This window comes from Heterodontus francisci, chromosome 1 (assembly GCF_036365525.1).
Source record: "Heterodontus francisci isolate sHetFra1 chromosome 1, sHetFra1.hap1, whole genome shotgun sequence".
NCBI lineage: Eukaryota > Metazoa > Chordata > Chondrichthyes > Heterodontiformes > Heterodontidae > Heterodontus > Heterodontus francisci.
The window spans coordinates 109,126,760-109,145,004 of record NC_090371.1 but is presented as its reverse complement, the minus strand read 5'-3'; the positions used below and the strand labels follow the sequence as shown (position 1 = coordinate 109,145,004).

The window sequence follows — 18,245 nt, the reverse complement described above, 5'->3', positions numbered from 1 at the left end:
TAGATTCCTCAAATATAGGTAAATAAAGTTAAAATATCGCCCCACCCCCACTTCTGTCCCTGTTTTCTGGTGAAGGAGACAGGGGGTGGAAAAGGAACAAGGGAAGGAAAGAAAACTAACATTTTCAGAACTCCTATAAAGCTTTAGTCCCCAGCCCAACAAACATTTCACATTTTATTACCAGCTGCACAGATCGTGCTCAAGGTCCCACCACAAGTTAGGTATGGACAGTTGCCACTTGAAATTTCTCCACGATATGCAATGTTCCCAAGAATAAAACAGTAAAAGAAACGGTGATTTCATCAAAAAAGTTTTAGTCGTAATGACTGTCACCATTATTCTAACTATGAAAGCACTACAATGTTGTAACTTTTTTTTCAAAAGCAATGTACACTGTAGACCATTTTGGTAAGTACATTTAAAGCTTTATTATATTCATATCAAGTTAAAACCAGTTTTGAACAAATATTTATTTTTAAAAAAGTATTTGTGGATTTTATGCTCATCAGTGTGAACCTTGCTAGATGCTGGGGAATGGAATATTTTCCATCTCAGGCAATATGAAGCATTCCCAGATCAGGTTTGCATGATTAGATGTAAAGTAAAGCTCCCTCTACTGTGCCTCCACAATATGCTTCAGCTCCAATTTCTGCACCTTTGTGACAGTTTCCCATTTCCCACACCCTTTGGCCTCGCTGAATGAGATTACCAATTTAGTGGCAAATAATAGTTTAGTGTTGTGGATTCATGTCCAATAAGAAATGGATTCAGACTGCCCAAACTTAATTCATGCAAGATCTCTACAGCCAGCAAGCAGAGAATACTGCTAACCCATCAATCTGCATTGGATTTGAAAGTAAGCCCCAGAGATGCGAGGGGCAGTGCAGCAATCCACTCAATCTATTTCAAATAGATGGTAGTATCAGCAGACTTTTTAAAATTCTAAAATCTTCATGTTTTGGTTTATATGAACATGGTGATAGTCTTTCACTCGTGAATAGACAGGTCACACCATTAAAACAGAACCATTGGTCCACAGCTAACCACAGGAAGGGAACAGCACTTCAAGATGATGTTTCTAGCTTTCTGACTTCAAGTGTGAAAAGACCACACATACTTGTGCAATATCATCATACTCGTATGTTCTTTTTAAAAATGTATCCATCAGTCGCAATCCTGAAATACTCTGAAAAGAGAATTGAACAAAATTAGAAGTTGTAGGAAGTACTGACAAAATGTAAATAATCATTGGAGGAAATTGCAAAGTTGGTTTAAAGTTATTAAAAGGGATAATGTTCGCATTTGGTTGCAAACACAAAAATACAAATCACGTTGAGATAGTGCACATTGTTTGCATGTGACGGATGAAAGTAATGCATAGCTAACCTGGCTCCTCAAACAAAACATGTTTTTTTTTTATTAGGACAACATCCTTTTAACAGTGAAGCATGCAAAGAGTTAAACAGGAAGCAAAATCAAACAGAAGGACAGATGCAATATATTCAAAGTTACCATACTGTGCTCTTGTTTTATCAGCTGGTACTGTTCCACTGTTTTGTCAATGTAAGGGTATTTGTTTCTGCTGTCAGCTATGCCTCAGTGGTAGCACTCTTGCCACAGAGTCTAAACGTTGTGGGGTCTAATCCCTCTCTACAGATTTGAGCATAACATCTAGGCAAACACTCCAGTGCAGTACTCTAAGTGTTACACTGTTGGAGGTGCCGTCTTTCAATAAACCAAGGCTCTGTCTGCCCTCAGGTGGACGCAAAAAAATCCCATGGAAGTATTTGGAAGAGCAGTGTAGCGATCCCTGGTGTCCTAGCCAACAGGTATCCCTCAATCATCATCACTAAAACTGATAATCTAGTCATTATCATATTGTTGTTTGCAGGAGCTTGTTGTGCAAACAGATTGCCACGTTTTTTACATTACAACAATGACTACTACATTGGCTATAAAGCACTTTGGAATGTTCTGAAGTTGTGAAAGATGCTATATAATTACACGTCTTTCTTTCTGAACAGTTTTTCCCCCCTCATCCTTGCTAACATTTGTCAAAACCAGTAATAGGAATAATTTCACAATTAAAAGAAAACCAGTGCTGCAAGTAAGATTGTAAAACAAAAGCAGCAAATATTGCAAACATACAATTTTGTAGCTTGTGAATAATCCACATTTTAAAATGGCTATACTTAGCAACATGCGTATGGTTAGATTTAGTCAGCAATGCAATTACATAATTTAATTAAATTGATTGAAGAAGCCATGAATATATTAACATACCTAGTTATACAATGAGCAATTAAATTGTTCTAAAAACTGAATAAACCTGAGCTCTTATATACTGTGGCTGAGGTTTTCCACATGTTCACTTGCCAACCCACCAGTTTTCACTCAAATGAATGGAGGGAAACTGTGCACTGGTGAGCAGACACAATGTATAAATTCTTCCCAATAGTTGACAATTTTCACCAAAGCCTAATTTTAACATCCAAAATACATAGCAAATTTGTCAAGGCTATTTCATAAACTAAGTTTCCCCCTCTTCAACCGCTCTTTTCAGTCATAGGATTTACCTGTAAACCTTGCAGAGAGGCCAACAGCTTGAGTACAAGATGTAAAGAGGAATTTGGGCTCAACTTTCCCAGCTGTCTTCCTGAAATGCCACACCAGTGGATTGCATTTGTATTGCACATTTCAAGCACCAGATCCATTGTCCTCTCACTGCTAGAGAAAGGAAAACTGTGAATGAGACCACTCAGTGCAAAATCACAGGCATTTCACTATATAAAAAAATAAAGATTTGAATCATTCTCACATGACAGTGGCCAGTCTGAGCCTTACATCAGTTAACAATGCTACATGAATCTAAAGTACAGATGTGCCAAAACCCAGGTGTACTACGGAAAGAAGTATGGACCTAGTAAAGATATTACATAGGGCTATTTGCAAACTAGGCAATATGTATTTTATATAGCACCTTTAACATAATAAAACGTCTCAAGGCACTACACAGGAGCATTATAAACAAAATATGACACTGAGCCACGTAAGAGGTAGGTTTTAAGCACTGTCTTAAAGAGGGAAAACGAGGTAGAGAGCAGAGAATGTCGGGAGGTAATTCGAGAGCTTTGGGCCTAGATAACTGAAGGCGCAAACACCGATGGTGGTGATTAAAATCAGGGATGCACAAGAAGCCAGAATTAGAAGAGTGCAGATATATAGCAGAGTTGTGGGGTTGGAGGAGATTACAGAAATAGGGTGCGGCGAGGCCATGAAGGAATTTGAAAACAAGGATGAGAATTTTCAAATCAAGACGTTGCTTGACCAGGAGCCAATGTACGTCAGCGAGCACAGGGGTGATAGGGGAACGGGGACTTGGTGCGAGTTATGACACAGGCAGCAGGGTTTGGAGTGACCTCAAGTTTACAGAAGGTAGAATGTGAAACAGCAGCCAGGATTGCATTGGAATAGTCAAGTCTAGAGGTAGCAAAGGCATGAATGAGGGTTTCAGCTGCAGATGAGCTGAGACAGTGGCAAAGTCAGATGACATTGTGGAGGTGGAAACAGATGGTCTTCATGATGGTGTGAATATGTCGTTGGAAGATCATCTCAGTGTAAAATATGACACCAAGGTTGCAAGCAGACTGGTTTACTCTCAGACTGGTTCCAGGGAGACGGATGGAGTTAGTAGCTAGGTAATGGAGTTTGCAGCAGGGGTGGAAAACAATGGCTTCAGACTTCCCAATATATAATTGGAGGAAATTTCTGCTCATCCTGCACTGGATGTCAGATAAGCATTTAACAACAGTGGAGGAGTCCCTTTCAAAGTGAACGAGGTTTTACAAAAGGGAAAGAGTGTTTGCTAAATTTATTAAAAACATTTTTGAGGATGTAACTAGTAGGGTAAATAAAGGGGAGCCAGTAGATGTAGTATACTTACATTTCCAAAAAGCATTTGATAAGGTGCTATACAAAAGTTTAATACACAAGATAATGCCTCATGGTGTTGGGGGTAATATATTAGCATGGATAGAGGATTGGTGAACAGACAGGAAGTAGAGAGTATAGATAAACAGGGCATACAGTTGGCAGGCTGTAACTAGTGGAGTGTCGCAAGGATCAGTGCTGGGGTCTCAGCTCCTTACAATCTATATTCATGACTTAGATGAAGAGACTGAGAGTAATGTATCCAATTTTGCTAATATCATTAACTTAGGTGGGGATGTAAGTTATGAGGCAGGCACAAAGAGGCTGCAAAGAGATATAGACAGATTAAGTGAGTGAGCAACAAGGTGGCAGATGGAATATAATGTGGGAAGTGCAAGGTTATTCATTTTGGTAGCAGGAATAGAAATTTTTTTTTTTTTAAAAAGGCATGAAATTTTTAAATGTTGATGTCCATAATGACTTGGTTGTACTCATACAAGGAACACAAAGTTAGCATGCAGGTACAGCAAGCAATTAGGAAGCAATGGCATGTTGGGCTTTATTGCAAGGGGATTGGAGTTCAAGAATAAAGAAGTCTTGCTACAATTGTATAGGGCTTTGGTGAGAAAACATCTGGAAAACTGTGTGCAGTTTTGGTCTCGAGGTCTTAAGGATGAATATACTTGCATTGGAGGTGGTACAGCAAAGGTTCACTAGATTGGTTCATGGGATAGGAGGATTGCCCTATGATGAAAGGCTGAGTAAATTGGGTATATACTCTCTGGGGTTTAGACGAATGAGAGGTGATCTCATTGAAACATACAAGATTTTGAAGGGGCTTGGGAAGGTAGACACTGAGAGGTTGTTTCTCCTGGCTGGGGAATCTAGAACACAGGGCAGAGTCTCAGGAAAAAGGGTCAGTCATTTAGGACTGAGATGAGGAGAAATATTTTCACTCAGTTGGTTGCGAATGTTAGGAACTATCACACACGGTTGTGGATGCTCCATTGTTGAATATATTCAAAACTGATGTTGAAAGATTTTTGATCTCTCAGGGAATCAAGGAATATGGGGGGCAGGCAGGAAAGTGGAGTTGAGGCAGAAGATCAGCCATGATAGTTATGAATGGCGGAGCAGGCTTGAGAGGCCCAATGGACTACTCCTGCTCCTACATATGTTATGAGAGAGGAGGTGGTGAGGTAGAGCTGGTTGTCGTCAGCGTACACGTGAAACTTAAAGCTGTGCTTTTGAATGATTTCGCCGAGGGGCAGCATGTAGATGAGAAATAGGAGGGGGCCAAGGATTGATCTTTGAGGGACACCAAGGTCCAATGGTGAGTGGGAAGAGTGGGAAGTGAATCCATTGCAAGTGATACTCTGACTATGATTAGATCGCTAAGAATGGAAACAGGTGAGAGCAGTCCCACCCAAATGGATGACAGTGGAAAGGCATTGGAGGAAGATGGTGCGGTCAACCGTGTCAAGGGCTGCAGAGAGATTGAAAAGGACAAGGTGGGAGAGTTTACCTTTGTCACAGTCACGTAGGATGTTATTTGTGACTTTGATTAAGAGCTGTTCCAGTATTGTGGCAGGGACGGAAAGCTGAGTGGAGTTCAAACATGCAGTTCCGGGAAAGATGGGAATGGATTTGAGAGGCAACAATGGGAAGGATTTTGGAGAGGAAAAGGGGGTAGGAGATTGGACAGTAGTTTGCAAGTAAAGTGGGGTCATGATTTATTGAACAGCAGGATGATGACAGCAGATTTGAAGGAGAGGGACAAACCCTGAAGAGAGAGAACCATTAATATCAGCTGACATGGGAACCAGGAAGGGAAGTTGGCTGCTCAGCAGTTTAGTGGGAATAAGTTGAGGGAGCAGGAGGTGGGCCTCAAACAAGATGAGCTCAGACAGGGCATGAGGGGAGATAAAGAAACTAGAGAAAGATGCAAGTTCAGGGCTAGGGCAGGGGGACCCTTTGAGGAAGTTTGGCCTGGTGGGCTAGTGGAAGGGAGGGACGCGACAGAATCAGCTGATCAGATGGTCTCTATCTTAGTGACAAAGAAGTCTATGAGCTCCATGCAGTGAGAGTGGAAGAGACAGGGGAGAGGTTGTTTAAGACGACTTTTCAGTAGAGAAAAGCAGCCAGAAGTTATCTTTGGATTCCAGGATGATCCTGGAATAGAGAGCAGGACCTAATAGTGCTTTATGTAGTCCAGCCAGATCTGGCTGTTGATGGCTAAACCAGTTGTCTGCCATATCCTTTCAAGACTGCACCACTTAGAGATGGTGGTGTAGTGGTGATGTCACTGGACTAGTAATGCAGAAGCCCAGGCTAATGCCCTGGGGACATGGGTTCAAATTCCAACATGGCAGCTGGTGGAATTTAAATTCAATTAATTAATAAATTCAATTAATAATGAAAATCAGTAATGGTGCCATGAAACTCATCGATAGTCATAAAAACCCATCTGGTTCACTAATGTCCTTTAGGGAAAGAAATCTGCTGTCCCTACATGTGACTCTACAGCCACAGCAATGTGGCTGGCTCTTAACGGCCCTCTTAATGGCCTAGCAAGCCACTCAGTTGTCAAGGATAATTAGGGACGGGAAACAAATGCTGGCCTTGCCAGGGATGCCCACATCCCATGAAAGAATTAAAAAGATGAGGGCCAGACTGGGGGAACAGCCAGGGTGAGAGAGTAATGGTTTTAATGGGGACTAGGGAAAGGTGGAGGTGAGAGTGCAGTTGAGCAAATCAGTAGCTGCAGAAATGTTGTAGGTGAGACAGTTGGGGTGTTGTAAGTGAATTAGGGGATAGTTTATTTTCTAGGGATGGATACAGAATGAGGTAGGGTTGTGACATGGAAGGGGGATGTGGATGGAGAGTGATGCAAGGAAGTGATTAGAGATGGCCTTATCTGTAATTGATATGATGGGAGTAGCAAGACCACATGAGATGGCAAGGTCAAGGGAGTGGCCGTAAAAACGGGTTGGGTGTTTACATGCAGAGAGAGATTTAGGGAGGATAGAGGGCAGTGTACTCACAGCTAACATGATGAGTTGAGGAGGAGATTGAAATCACTGAGGATGAAAAGTCATTTGGTACAGAGACTGAGGGAGGAAAGCAGTGAAGATATCGAGATTATAAAATTCTTATCATACTTGGGAGGTGGTAGAGAATAAGGATTCTGAAAGAGAGGTGGAGCAAGGTGAGATGCTCAAAGGAGGAGCAAGTGCCAGAGGAGTAAGGGGTCAGGGTCAAGGTGTGATCTGATGAGTGTCACACCGCCACTGGGATGGTCTTGACAGGTCAAGTGATGGAAGATATAGCCAGACAGGGAGGCTTTATTAAGGGAAAAGGTGTCATCACCTCTCAGTCAGGTTTCCGTCAAGACCATGATGTCAATGCAATCGTCCAAAATAAGTTCATGGATGGTAAACACCTTGTTCACAAGTGAATGGGAATTCTGGAGGGAGATGTACAGAAGGGCGGCGAGAGCTGATCCACTGATAGAGTACACAGGGCCAGCATTGGGACGGGGCGGATTAGTCCCCAACAGATGCACTGGGCAATAAGGTCAACCAGAGAGTGGGATGGGGTAACTGGGATGGTTGTTTGTAATCAGCCAGCACCAAGTGCCTACATGAGCTCTTCGGAGGATGCCAAGAGAGGCATAGAGGGAAGCTATAGGTTTATCTAAAAGGGAGTCAAGCCTGGGATGGCAGCAACGGAGCAGGAAGATCGAAGAGTACTGAAGGGTTGGGCTAGGGAATTGGGAAAACAGAGTACCTGAGAGAGAAGTTTTTTCTAAATTTGTTCATGTGATACAAGTGTTGCTAGCAAGGCCAACATTTTGTGCCCATCCCTAATTTCCCGGAGTGAAAGGAGACATGATGATAAAAGTTAGTATGCATGTACAGCAAATGATTGGGAAGGCAAATGGAATGTTGGTACTCATTGCAAGGGGAAATAGAGTACAAAAGTAGGGAAGTGTTCCAACAGCTGTACAGGGCCTTAGTGAGACCGCATCTGGAGTACTGTGCAGAGTTTTAGTCTACTTGCCTTGGTTCCTGGTCAAGTAATGCCTTCATTTTAAAAATTCTCATCCTTGTTTTCAAATCCCTCCATGGCCTCGCCATTCCCTCTGTAATCTCCTCCAGCCCCAGAACCTTCCTATATATCTGCACTCCTCTAATTCTGGTCTCTTGTGCATCCCTGATTTTATTCACTCCACCATTGGTGGGCACACCTTCAGTTGCCTAGATCCTAAGCTCTGGAATACCCTCCTTACACCTCTCCACCTTGCTTTCCTCCTTTAAGACAATCCTTAATACCTACCTCTTTGACCAAGCTTTTGGTCATCTGTCCTAATATCTCTTTGTGGAACAGTGTCATACTTTGTTTTACAATGCTCCTGTGTAGCACCTTGAGAGATCTTATTATGTTAAAGGTGCTATATAAATATAAGTTGTTATTTTCATGGGATGTAGATGCAGGAAATGTACAGAGTCAGTTTCAGGATAGAAAGAAGATGGCAAAGTTGGAGGACACCACAAAATTCAGAAGCAACAGAGGTTTGCTCTCCGGCCCAGGTGAGTGATTTTCTGGCCAGGATCAGATTGAAGCTGAAAAACTAGTATAACCAATGGCCAGTCACAGGCTCAGCAGCAGACTAAAGACTCTCACTCACAGCAGTGGTGAGGGGGGGAGGGGGAGGAGGGGGGTGCTGTAACCTAATCACAGTTACTTTAAATATTGCAAAAGAGCAGCAGATCAGAGACAGAAGTTGGGCCTTACAGTATAGCCAATGTAGTCCACAGCAGAAGCACGTCTTGATAGTGAGAGTTGTCCAGGAATTCAAAGCCGTTTGAGAGATCTAGATCTAGATTTTTCCAGATCTTTTCCACAGCTAATAAATCCAATTAGGAATTCAGGATAAATTTCTTTAACTGAGAGTGGTGAGAAGGTGGAACTCATTACCACATGGAGTGATTGAGGTGAATGGACACAAAAAGCAACATGTTAGAGACAGAGCTAAGTGCTCTCATGAACAATGGTTCACCACAAACCTCTGTAGCCCTATCACATCCAGGCGAAATGGTGATAGACAATCAGGACCTAACAGGAGGGGGAAGGCTCTGTCAACATCCCCATATTCAATCACGGTGAACCCAAGCTCATGAGTGGAAGAGAGAAGGATAAAGCGTTAGCACCTGTCTTCAGTAAAATGCCGAAGAGATGATTCTATTTGCTTCCTACTGAAGGCCAATTATCATACATGCCAATTTGATTCACTCTATGTGACATTAAGCTGCTGCTGACTGCATTGGATACAGCAAAGGCTATGGGCCTTAATGTTTCGGCTGTAGTGCTGAATGCTTGCCCTGTTCAGAATACTGGCACCTACCTGACAATGTGGAAAATTTCCCACATACGTCCCATCTATATATAAAAAAGACAAAACTAACCTAGCCAATTACTGCCCTATCAGCTCCTCCCAATAAAGCAAAATGCTAGGAGGCGGCAGCAATAGTGCCACTAAGAAATACCTAGTCACCAATAACACTCAGTTGTGCCACAACCACTCAACTCCAGACCTCATCACATCATTGAGCCAGACAGGGATGCAAGAGCTGAATACCACAAGTTATATTAGCTGCCCTCCACATCAAGGCAGCAGTCAACCAAGTACAGCGCCAATGAGCTCCAGCAAAACTGCCAATGCAAGTCATCGGGAAAATCTTCCAGTGGCTGAGGTCACAAAGGAAAATTGTCAGATTTCAGAGGCCATTCATCACAAACCTAGAACACTGCTGCAAGTTTTTCAGGGAAATGTCCTCAGCCCAACCAAAGACCTTCCCTCTACCACAAGCTGGACGTGGGGCTGCTCATTAATGAAATCACAGTGTTCAGCTTCATGCATTACTTGTCTGTGAATGAAACATACAGTAGGACCTGGGCAACATCCCAGCTTGGGCTGGCCATGGGCAATTAACATTTGCATCACAGAAGCAGTGAGAACGAGAATCATGACCAAGAGATAGCTCAGCCATATCCCCTGACATTCAATGGCACCACCAATATTGATTCCGCCCTCAACATCTTGTGGGTGGAGGGTGGCAGGGTCACCACTGACCTGAAACTTAACTGAACCAGCTACATCAACACCATGAGTACAAGAACAGGGAAGTGGCTAGGTACACTGCAAATATTGGCTCACCTCTGAATCCCTCAAAAGTCTTTTCAGCATCTACAAGTTTCAAATCAGGAGTATAATGGAATACACATCACTCACCTGGATGGGTGCAAAAGCAACACTTGGGAAGATTGCAATCAGCAGGACAAAGCATCTCACTTAATGCGCCTATTAGACTCAGTATCTACCCCTACATCTTCACACAAGGACTGCAGTGATTCAAGGAGAATGCCTGCAACCACCTTCTCAGGGCAACAAATACAGCATTGCCAACAAAAAAAAGACATAAGTCAGCTTATTGAATATTGACTCGACATTCTGAATATAGAACACAATGTTAATTGGCAAATTCGCATCACTACTCTATCTACATCAAAAGAAATTTAAAACTTCAACTGGGCATCTTCACAAGAGCATTGCATATGCATCAAATAAAATTTTGTCACAACACTAGGAATAGTTACTTGACACAATTGGTGTTAATGATACTACAAAGTTTGGGAGCATTTATTTTGAAATGATGGTCACACTGGTACTGTGCACATCTTTAAACCCCTATGTAAATCTAAACTTTTAAGAATAATTAGGTAGGTTTTGTTTACACCTGGTGCATCAGACCCACAGCAAATACAGCCTTCTCTCATTACCACACCCATATTTAAATCACTGCCTGAAAAAACCTCAGGGCAATTAAACATTTTGGAGCAAACAATTTTCAAACCTAAGTTATGAATATTTTCTACAGCTATGGTAAGTACTCCCAAACAGTTTTATACAATACACATTGCAAATTAACCACTATGGCTTTGGCCAAGTGGTTAAAATAGTAACAAACCAAAAATATTTATGAAATGATTTTTAAGCAAATCATCCTATCCATGTAACATTAAAATGTAAATACATTTATCCCATCATGTACGAGATGGTGTTTTTATTCATTTATTTGCCTCTTATTGAGGCCAGTTGTTTTAGATTTCTACCTTCCAGACCCATTCCAGCAACACTAGTTATGGAAGCAACTAGGAGCAGTTCTACAGAGTTGCCTCAAAATCTGTGCCTGAATACCAATCTGAAGGAGCAGTAGCCAAAAACAGTTATTGTTGGATGAGTACACATACCTTGATACTTTCAGATCAACATCAAGATTGATCCCAAGTGCCGATTTCTGGATCAGTCTATGAAGCTACACCCACAACATGCATCATCAAAGCAGCTCAAGAGAGAAACTAGTGCTAGAACAGACTCAGATGTTGGGTATCCGTGGGAGCCAAGACAAATGATAAAAGAAAATTTATTTACCAGAGAAATTTATTTTAAAATTATATGGATGGTGGAATACTACATACTTGCCTTGGACTTCCCCCTCATTTTAAGATTAATATTCACAAAATAGCTGCACTAGAATAATGTGGTTTTCATCCATCACCTGATAAATTTAATCACTACATTAAAGGAAAAGTTTGGGAGTGTGCAAATATTAATTTCAATGCCTACCCTGCAGGTAAGATATTTTGAAATTTTGCTTTCCCGTAGACCCCTCATGATTCCAGGTCTCCACACTCAGCAGGGAGCCAATCCGCTGATGTCAGTTACAGAGCCCTTCAACAAATACCTCCCTAGGAAATCACTCTCTGCTGAGGGTGGATACCAGAAAGAGGATATCTCTGCAGGAAAGGGAAAATAAAATTCAAGCATAGTTTTCAATTAAAAATTTTTGTCTTTATCTTTACTTAGTTTTTTTGGGTGGGTGTGGGGTGGTCAACAATTCAGACTGAAAATTCTTTCCCTCTAATGAGCTAAATTCAGTGCAAACTTAAACTCTGCATTCATCAGCGGTCTTATTATTACCTGCAATTAGTTATTTTACACGTAACTTCAAAAGGTTCCTCAAGATTTACAGTATCTGGGATCATCTCCAAGGAAAGTCTTACATCACCATATCCAGGAGCCTGAAATAAAATCATGAGAAACACTGCTGATTTCCAAGAAGGAAAAATTTAAATCTGCTTGATCATCTTTCTGAAAGATCAGAAAAAAATTAAACATTCTGCATCTGTACCAAAAATTACAAACCTTCAGAATAGAACTTCTTCAGGCTATAAAAGCCCCCACGGAGCAACGTGGAATATAATGTGGAAAAATTTGAGGTTATCCACTTTGGTAGGAGGAATAGATGTGCAGAGTATTTCTTAAATGGTAAGAGATTAAAAATTGTCGATGTACAAAGGGACCTGGATGTCCTAGTCAATAAGTCACTGAAAGCCAACATGCAGGTGCAGCAAGCAATTAGGAAGGCTAATGTTATGTTAGCCTTTATCACAAGAGGATTTAAGTACAGTAGTAGCAAAGTCTTGCTTCAATTGTATGGAACGTTGGTTAGACCGCACCTGGAGTATTGTGCGCAGTTTTGGTCCCTTTACCTTAGAAAGGATATTATTGCCATAGAGGGAGTGGAACGAAGGTTCACCAGACTTGCTCCCGGGATGGCAGGACTGTCTTATGAGGAGATATTGGACCTGTATTCTCTAGAGTTTCAAAGAATGGGAGGAGGTCTCATTGAAACCTACAAAATACTTAAAGGGATAGACAGGGTAGATGCAGCTAAGATGTCCAGAACCAGGGCACACAATTTCACAATAAGCAGGAAGTCACTTAGGACCATGATGAGGAGAAATTTCTTTACTTAGAGGGTTGTGAATCTTTGGAATTCTCCAGAGGACTGTGGAAGCTCATTGCTTTAAATATAATCCGAGATTGACAGATATTGAAATACTAATGACATAAAGGGTTATGGGGATAGTGTGGGAAAAAGGCATTGAAGTGGATGATCAGCCATGATTGTATTGAATGGTGGTGCAGGCTCGATGGTCTGAATGGCCTATTACTGCGTCTATATTCCTATTCTATAGCCAGAAAGGTCCCAGGCTCAATCCCTATGGATTCTCAACTGAAGTTTAATGTAGAAGTATGGGACTTCATCTTGGTGTTAGCTAAATATAGCTAAGATTTGGTGAGAAGCTTTGGATTGCTCTCCAGTGATCCCGGCTGAAAGTTGCAAAGTACAGGCAGGTTCAGGCATATCTGACAGCCTCCTGGTTGAAAAGTCCAACACGTTCTGTTTGGGATCCTATTTCAAGAATGGGTAAGGTAAGGGAGGATGGTCTGCAACCATGGAACTGTCCCTCAACAGAAGTTGCCATTTTCAGGAAAGAGTTTAAAAAAATACATAAATTTAGAATAAAGCATTGTAGATGTTCTGCCAATAAAATAACTCATTAAGAAAAAAGTATGATTACGCTTAATATGAATACCCTGATAAAGGTGCGACATTCAGTACAATGGACCAAATTTTCAAAATTCCATTGGTGAACACAAAGCATGAGTAAGCATAATTTGCATAAAACTTTATAACCACAAGATTTTATAATATGGAAATTTGACTAAATGCACGAGGTTGGAGAAACCTAAATTGTGCACATTTACTAACCATTCGCTGCAATTGACTTGTTTGTAGCCGTCCTCTTTCACCCAAGTTTGTTTTCCAGACTATGTCCAATTTCCCAATAACTGTGACTCCCTTGATGACCCCAGCTTTCTCTGCAAATTCAGGTTTAGGCTTGAGACAGTATAGATACTGCCGTGTGTCCATAGGCTGTAAGTAGGTCATCTTCCCAAATGTGGAGTACCTGAACAGAACAGAAACACTTCAATGAAAAAACTACTTAAATTTATCTTTATAAACAAGCTGAAATAATTACAGCACAGAAACAAGCCATTCAGCCTAACAGGTCTGTACCAATGTTTTATGTTCCACACAAGCCTCTTCCCACCTTACTTTATCTCGCCTACTAACATAAACTTCTTTATTCCTTCACATACTTATACAAATTCCCCTTAAATGCATCTTTGATGAGCCTTGGTCCTTGTCTTTGCAGAATTTAAGGATTGATAATGTAAGCCACATTTTCCAATATTTAAAGAGTCACTGTAAACTATTCCATTTAGAATGTTAACTTTACATAAATTAGTTTGTTATATATTGCTGATGCTTACAGAAAAGCAACTGTTTAACACTAAATAAAAGTTCTTTCAATATTCTATTTAATACTTCTAGATATTTCCAAAGCAGAAGTAGTAAAGTTCAAAGTTCAGAAATAAATTACACAGTGGCACAGTGGTTAGCACCGCAGCCTCATAGCTCCAGCGACCCAGGTTCAATTCTGGGTACTGCCTGTGTGGAGTTTGCAAGTTCTCCCTGTGTCTGCGTGGGTTTTCTCAGGTGCTCCGGTTTCCTCCCACAGCCAAAAGACTTGCAGGTTGGTAGGTAAATTGGCCATTATAAAATGCCCCTAGTATAGGTAGGTGGTAGGGAAATATAGACACAGTTGGGGATGTAGTAGGAATATGGGATTAGTGTAGGATTAGTATAAATGGGTGGTTGATGGTCGGCACAGACTCGGTGGGCCGATGGGCCTGTTTCAGTGCTGTATCTCTAAACTAAACTAAACACTCATCCATAACATTATTAAACAGATCTGCCTGTATTTTTTCCCCAGATCTTTTTCTGCATACCAATAGATCTCAGTACTGGACCAATGAGATAGGGAGAAGGCTGAGAGGTGATTTGATAGAGGCATTCAAAATCATGAAGGCTCTAGACAGAGTAGATAGGGAAAAACTGTTCCCGCTCATGAAAGGATCGAGAATGAGAGGGCACAGATTTAGAGTAATTGATAAGAGAAGCAAAAGTGACAACAGGAAAAACTTCTTCACGCAGCAAGTGGTTAAGGTCTGAAATGCGCTGCTTGAGAGTGTGGTGGAGGCAGGTGCAGTTGTAGCATTCAAAAGGAAATTGGATTGTTATAAGAAGGAAGAATCTGCAGGGTAATGGGGAGAAGGCAGGGGAATGGCACTAAGTGAATTGCTCTTTTGGAGAGCCGGTGTGGACACGATGGGCCAAATGGCCGCCTTCTGCACTGTAAGAATTCCGTGATTGAGATTAATTAATTGAATTCAAATTCCACCAGCTGCCATGGTGGGAATTAAAGCTCTGTGCCCAAGGAATTAACATGGGCCTCTGGATTACTAGTTCAGTGGCATTACCACTATACCATTGTCTCCCCATTTTCTACTGCTATTATGCTATCCCTACTAAGTACAGCTACTCCACCTCCCCCTTTTCCCGATTTACCTGCTTCTATGCTGTAGCCAATCTTTCCTAAATATATTATAAATTGCAATGTTTAATTCCCAGTACTGATTTTTGGGTAGCCATGTCTCAGCAATCCCTACTACGTCTGGTTCCTCGCAACATATTATTGCCTCCAGTTCCCCTGTTTTATTATTGACTCTGTATGCATTACTGTACAGATAGTTTAACTCATTTTTAATAGCAGTTACTCTTACTTTATTTCTAACCATCTTTTTACACTCCTGTTCCATAATTCTAGTTATTCCCTGGCCATCTAAGTGCTCACTTAGTTTATTCTTTTCTATGCTCTCTTTTCCTGTTTCATTTATATTTACGCTGATTTCATTTCCGGTACATCCCACAGTCTTGTCTTAATTTAAGGCCTGTGTTCTGATGAAAGGTCATCAACATGAAAAGGTTAACTTTTTCTCTATCCACAGAAGTGCCAAATGGATGATCCATCTCGGCCTCCTCCTGAAGTCCCCAGCATCACAGATGCCACTCTTCACCCAATTCGATTCACTCCACATGACACCAAGAAATTTAGTTTAGTTTAGAGATACAGCACTGAAACAGGCCCTTCGGCCCACCGAGTCTGTGCCGACCATAAACCACCCATTTATACTAATCCTACACTAATCCCATATTCCTACCAAACATCCCCACCTGTCCCTATATTTCCCTACCACCTACCTATACTAGGGGCAATTTATAATGGACAATTTACCTACCAACCTGCAAGTCTTTTGGCTTGTGGGAGGAAACCGGAGCACCCGGAGAAAACTCACGCAGACACAGGGAGAACTTGCAAACTCCACACAGGCAGTACCCAGAATTGAACCCGGGTCATTGGAGCTGAGAGGCTGCGGTGCTAACCACAGCGGCACTGTGCCGCCCCAAATGACTGAAGGCACTGGATACTGCAAAGGTTACGGAACCGGACAACATTCCAGCAATAGTATTGAGGACCTGTGCTCCAGAACCTGCCGCGCCCCTAGCCAAGCTGTTCCAGCACAGCTACACACTAACAGTTACATGGCAATGTGGAAAATTGCCTAGGTATGTCCTGCACACAAAAAGCAGGACAAATCCAACCCGGCCAATTACCGCCCCATCAGTCTACTCTCAATCATCAGCAGAGTGGCGGAAGGTGTCATTGACAATGCTATCATGCAACATTTACTAAGCAATAAACTGCGCAGTGACGCTCAGTCTGGGTTCTGCCAGGGCCACTCCGCTTATGACCTCATTACAGCCTTGGTTCAAATACGGATAAAAGAGCTGAACTCAAGAGGTGAGGTGAGAGTGACTGCCCTTGACAGAGTATGGCATCAAGGAGCCCTAGCAAAATTGGAGTCAATGGGAATCACGGCGAAAACTCTCCTCTGGTTGGAATCGTACCCAGTGCAAAGGAAGATGGTTGTGGTTGTTGGAGGTCAATCATCTCAGCTCCAGGACATCACTGCAGGAGTTCCTCAGGATAGAGTCCGAGGCCTAACCATCTTCAGCTGCTTCATCAATGACCTTCCTTACATCGTAAGGTCAGAAGTGGGGATGTTTGCTGATGATTGCACAATGTTCAGTACCATTCGCGACTCCTCAGATACTGAAGCAGTCAGTGTAGAAACGCAGCAAGACCTGGACAATATCCAGGCTTGGGCTGATAAGTGGCAAGTAACATTCACACCACACAAGTGCCAGGCAATGCCCATCTTCAGTAAGAGAGAATCTAACCATCTCCCCATGACATTCAATGGCATTATGATTGCTGAATCTCCCACTATCAACATCCTTGGGGTTACCACTGACCAGAAACTGAACTGGAGTAGCCATATAAATACCGTGGCTACAAGAGCAGGTCAGAGGCTAGGAATCCTGCAGTGAGTAACTCACCTCCTGACTCCCCAAAGCCTGTCCACCATCTACAAGGCACAAGTCAGGAGTGTGATGGAATACTCCCCACTTGCCTGGATGGGTGCAGCTCCAACAACACTCAAGAAGCTCGACACTATCCAGGACAAAGCAGCCCGCTTGATTGGCACCCCGTCCACAAACATTCACTTCTACCACCACCAACACACAGTGGCAGCAGTGTGTACCAATTACAAGATGCACTGCAGTATCGCACCAAGGCTACTCAGGCAGCACCTTCCAAACCAGCGACCTCTACTATCTAGAAGGACAATGGCGCAGATGCGTGGGACCACCACCTACAAGTTCCCCTCCAAGCCACACACCATCCTGACTTGGAACTATATCGCCATCCCTTCACTGTCACTGGGTCATAATCCTGGAACTCCCTTCCTAATAGCACTAAGGGTGTACCTACCCCACACGGACTGCAGCGGTTCAAGAAGGCAGCTCAGCACCACCTTCTCATGGGCAATTAGGGATGGGCAATAAATGCTAGCCTGGCCAGCGACGCCCACATCCCCATGAAATGAATTTTAAAAAATTGCTGCCAGACCTGCTGAGTATTTCCAGCACTTTCTGTTTTTATAGCAACCATACTTAGGTAGAAGATGTGAAATGTGTGTCATAGACACAAAAGGGCACTGGAAGCAAAAGTTGCAGTCCAAGAAAGTCAGCTAAAAAGTGTCCCTTTGGTCTCAAACAGAAAGCATACTGGTTTCAATCACTAGCAGTTTTGTCTCAAGCGAGACCATGCATTTTTAAAATCCTGGATGAATTCAACCTGTAGTCTTGTCAACATTCTATGGCAGGTCATTTCAGCTTGACAAATCACACGAGGTCAATTATTTGACATTGTAGCAGTCATGTCAAGAAACTGACAGGCAACAGTGAACCTCGGGAATAGCTTTCATTGCCGTGAATACTGGTGAGTAGAAACATCTAGCGTTTATGGTGAGGAACAGAGTCCCTGTGTAAAAGATGTAAACATGTTCCACAAAAATATGCTATTGTGGC

The 18,245-nt window shown here is 42.2% G+C and overlaps 1 protein-coding gene across 6 annotated transcripts in view; it reads right to left on the bottom strand.

The window, feature by feature from the left end:
* Positions 1-412: 412 nt before the first annotated feature.
* The window catches only part of trappc13 (trafficking protein particle complex subunit 13), a 119,098-nt gene continuing 101,265 nt past the window's right edge, over positions 413-18,245 (bottom strand). For 4 of the 6 annotated variants that reach the window (XM_068034289.1, XM_068034245.1, XM_068034260.1 and 1 more), the window contains 4 exons: positions 13,614-13,812; positions 11,975-12,075; positions 2,577-2,727; positions 413-1,186 (listed from right to left, as the gene is read on the bottom strand). In XM_068034289.1, the coding sequence (XP_067890390.1) occupies positions 1,079-1,186; positions 2,577-2,727; positions 11,975-12,075; positions 13,614-13,812 (559 nt within the window). In that variant the 3' untranslated portion in view covers positions 413-1,078. The remainder of the gene's footprint in view (positions 1,187-2,576; positions 2,728-11,974; positions 12,076-13,613; positions 13,813-18,245) is intronic. The other 2 variants (XM_068034253.1, XM_068034270.1) reach the window with 1 other exon arrangement.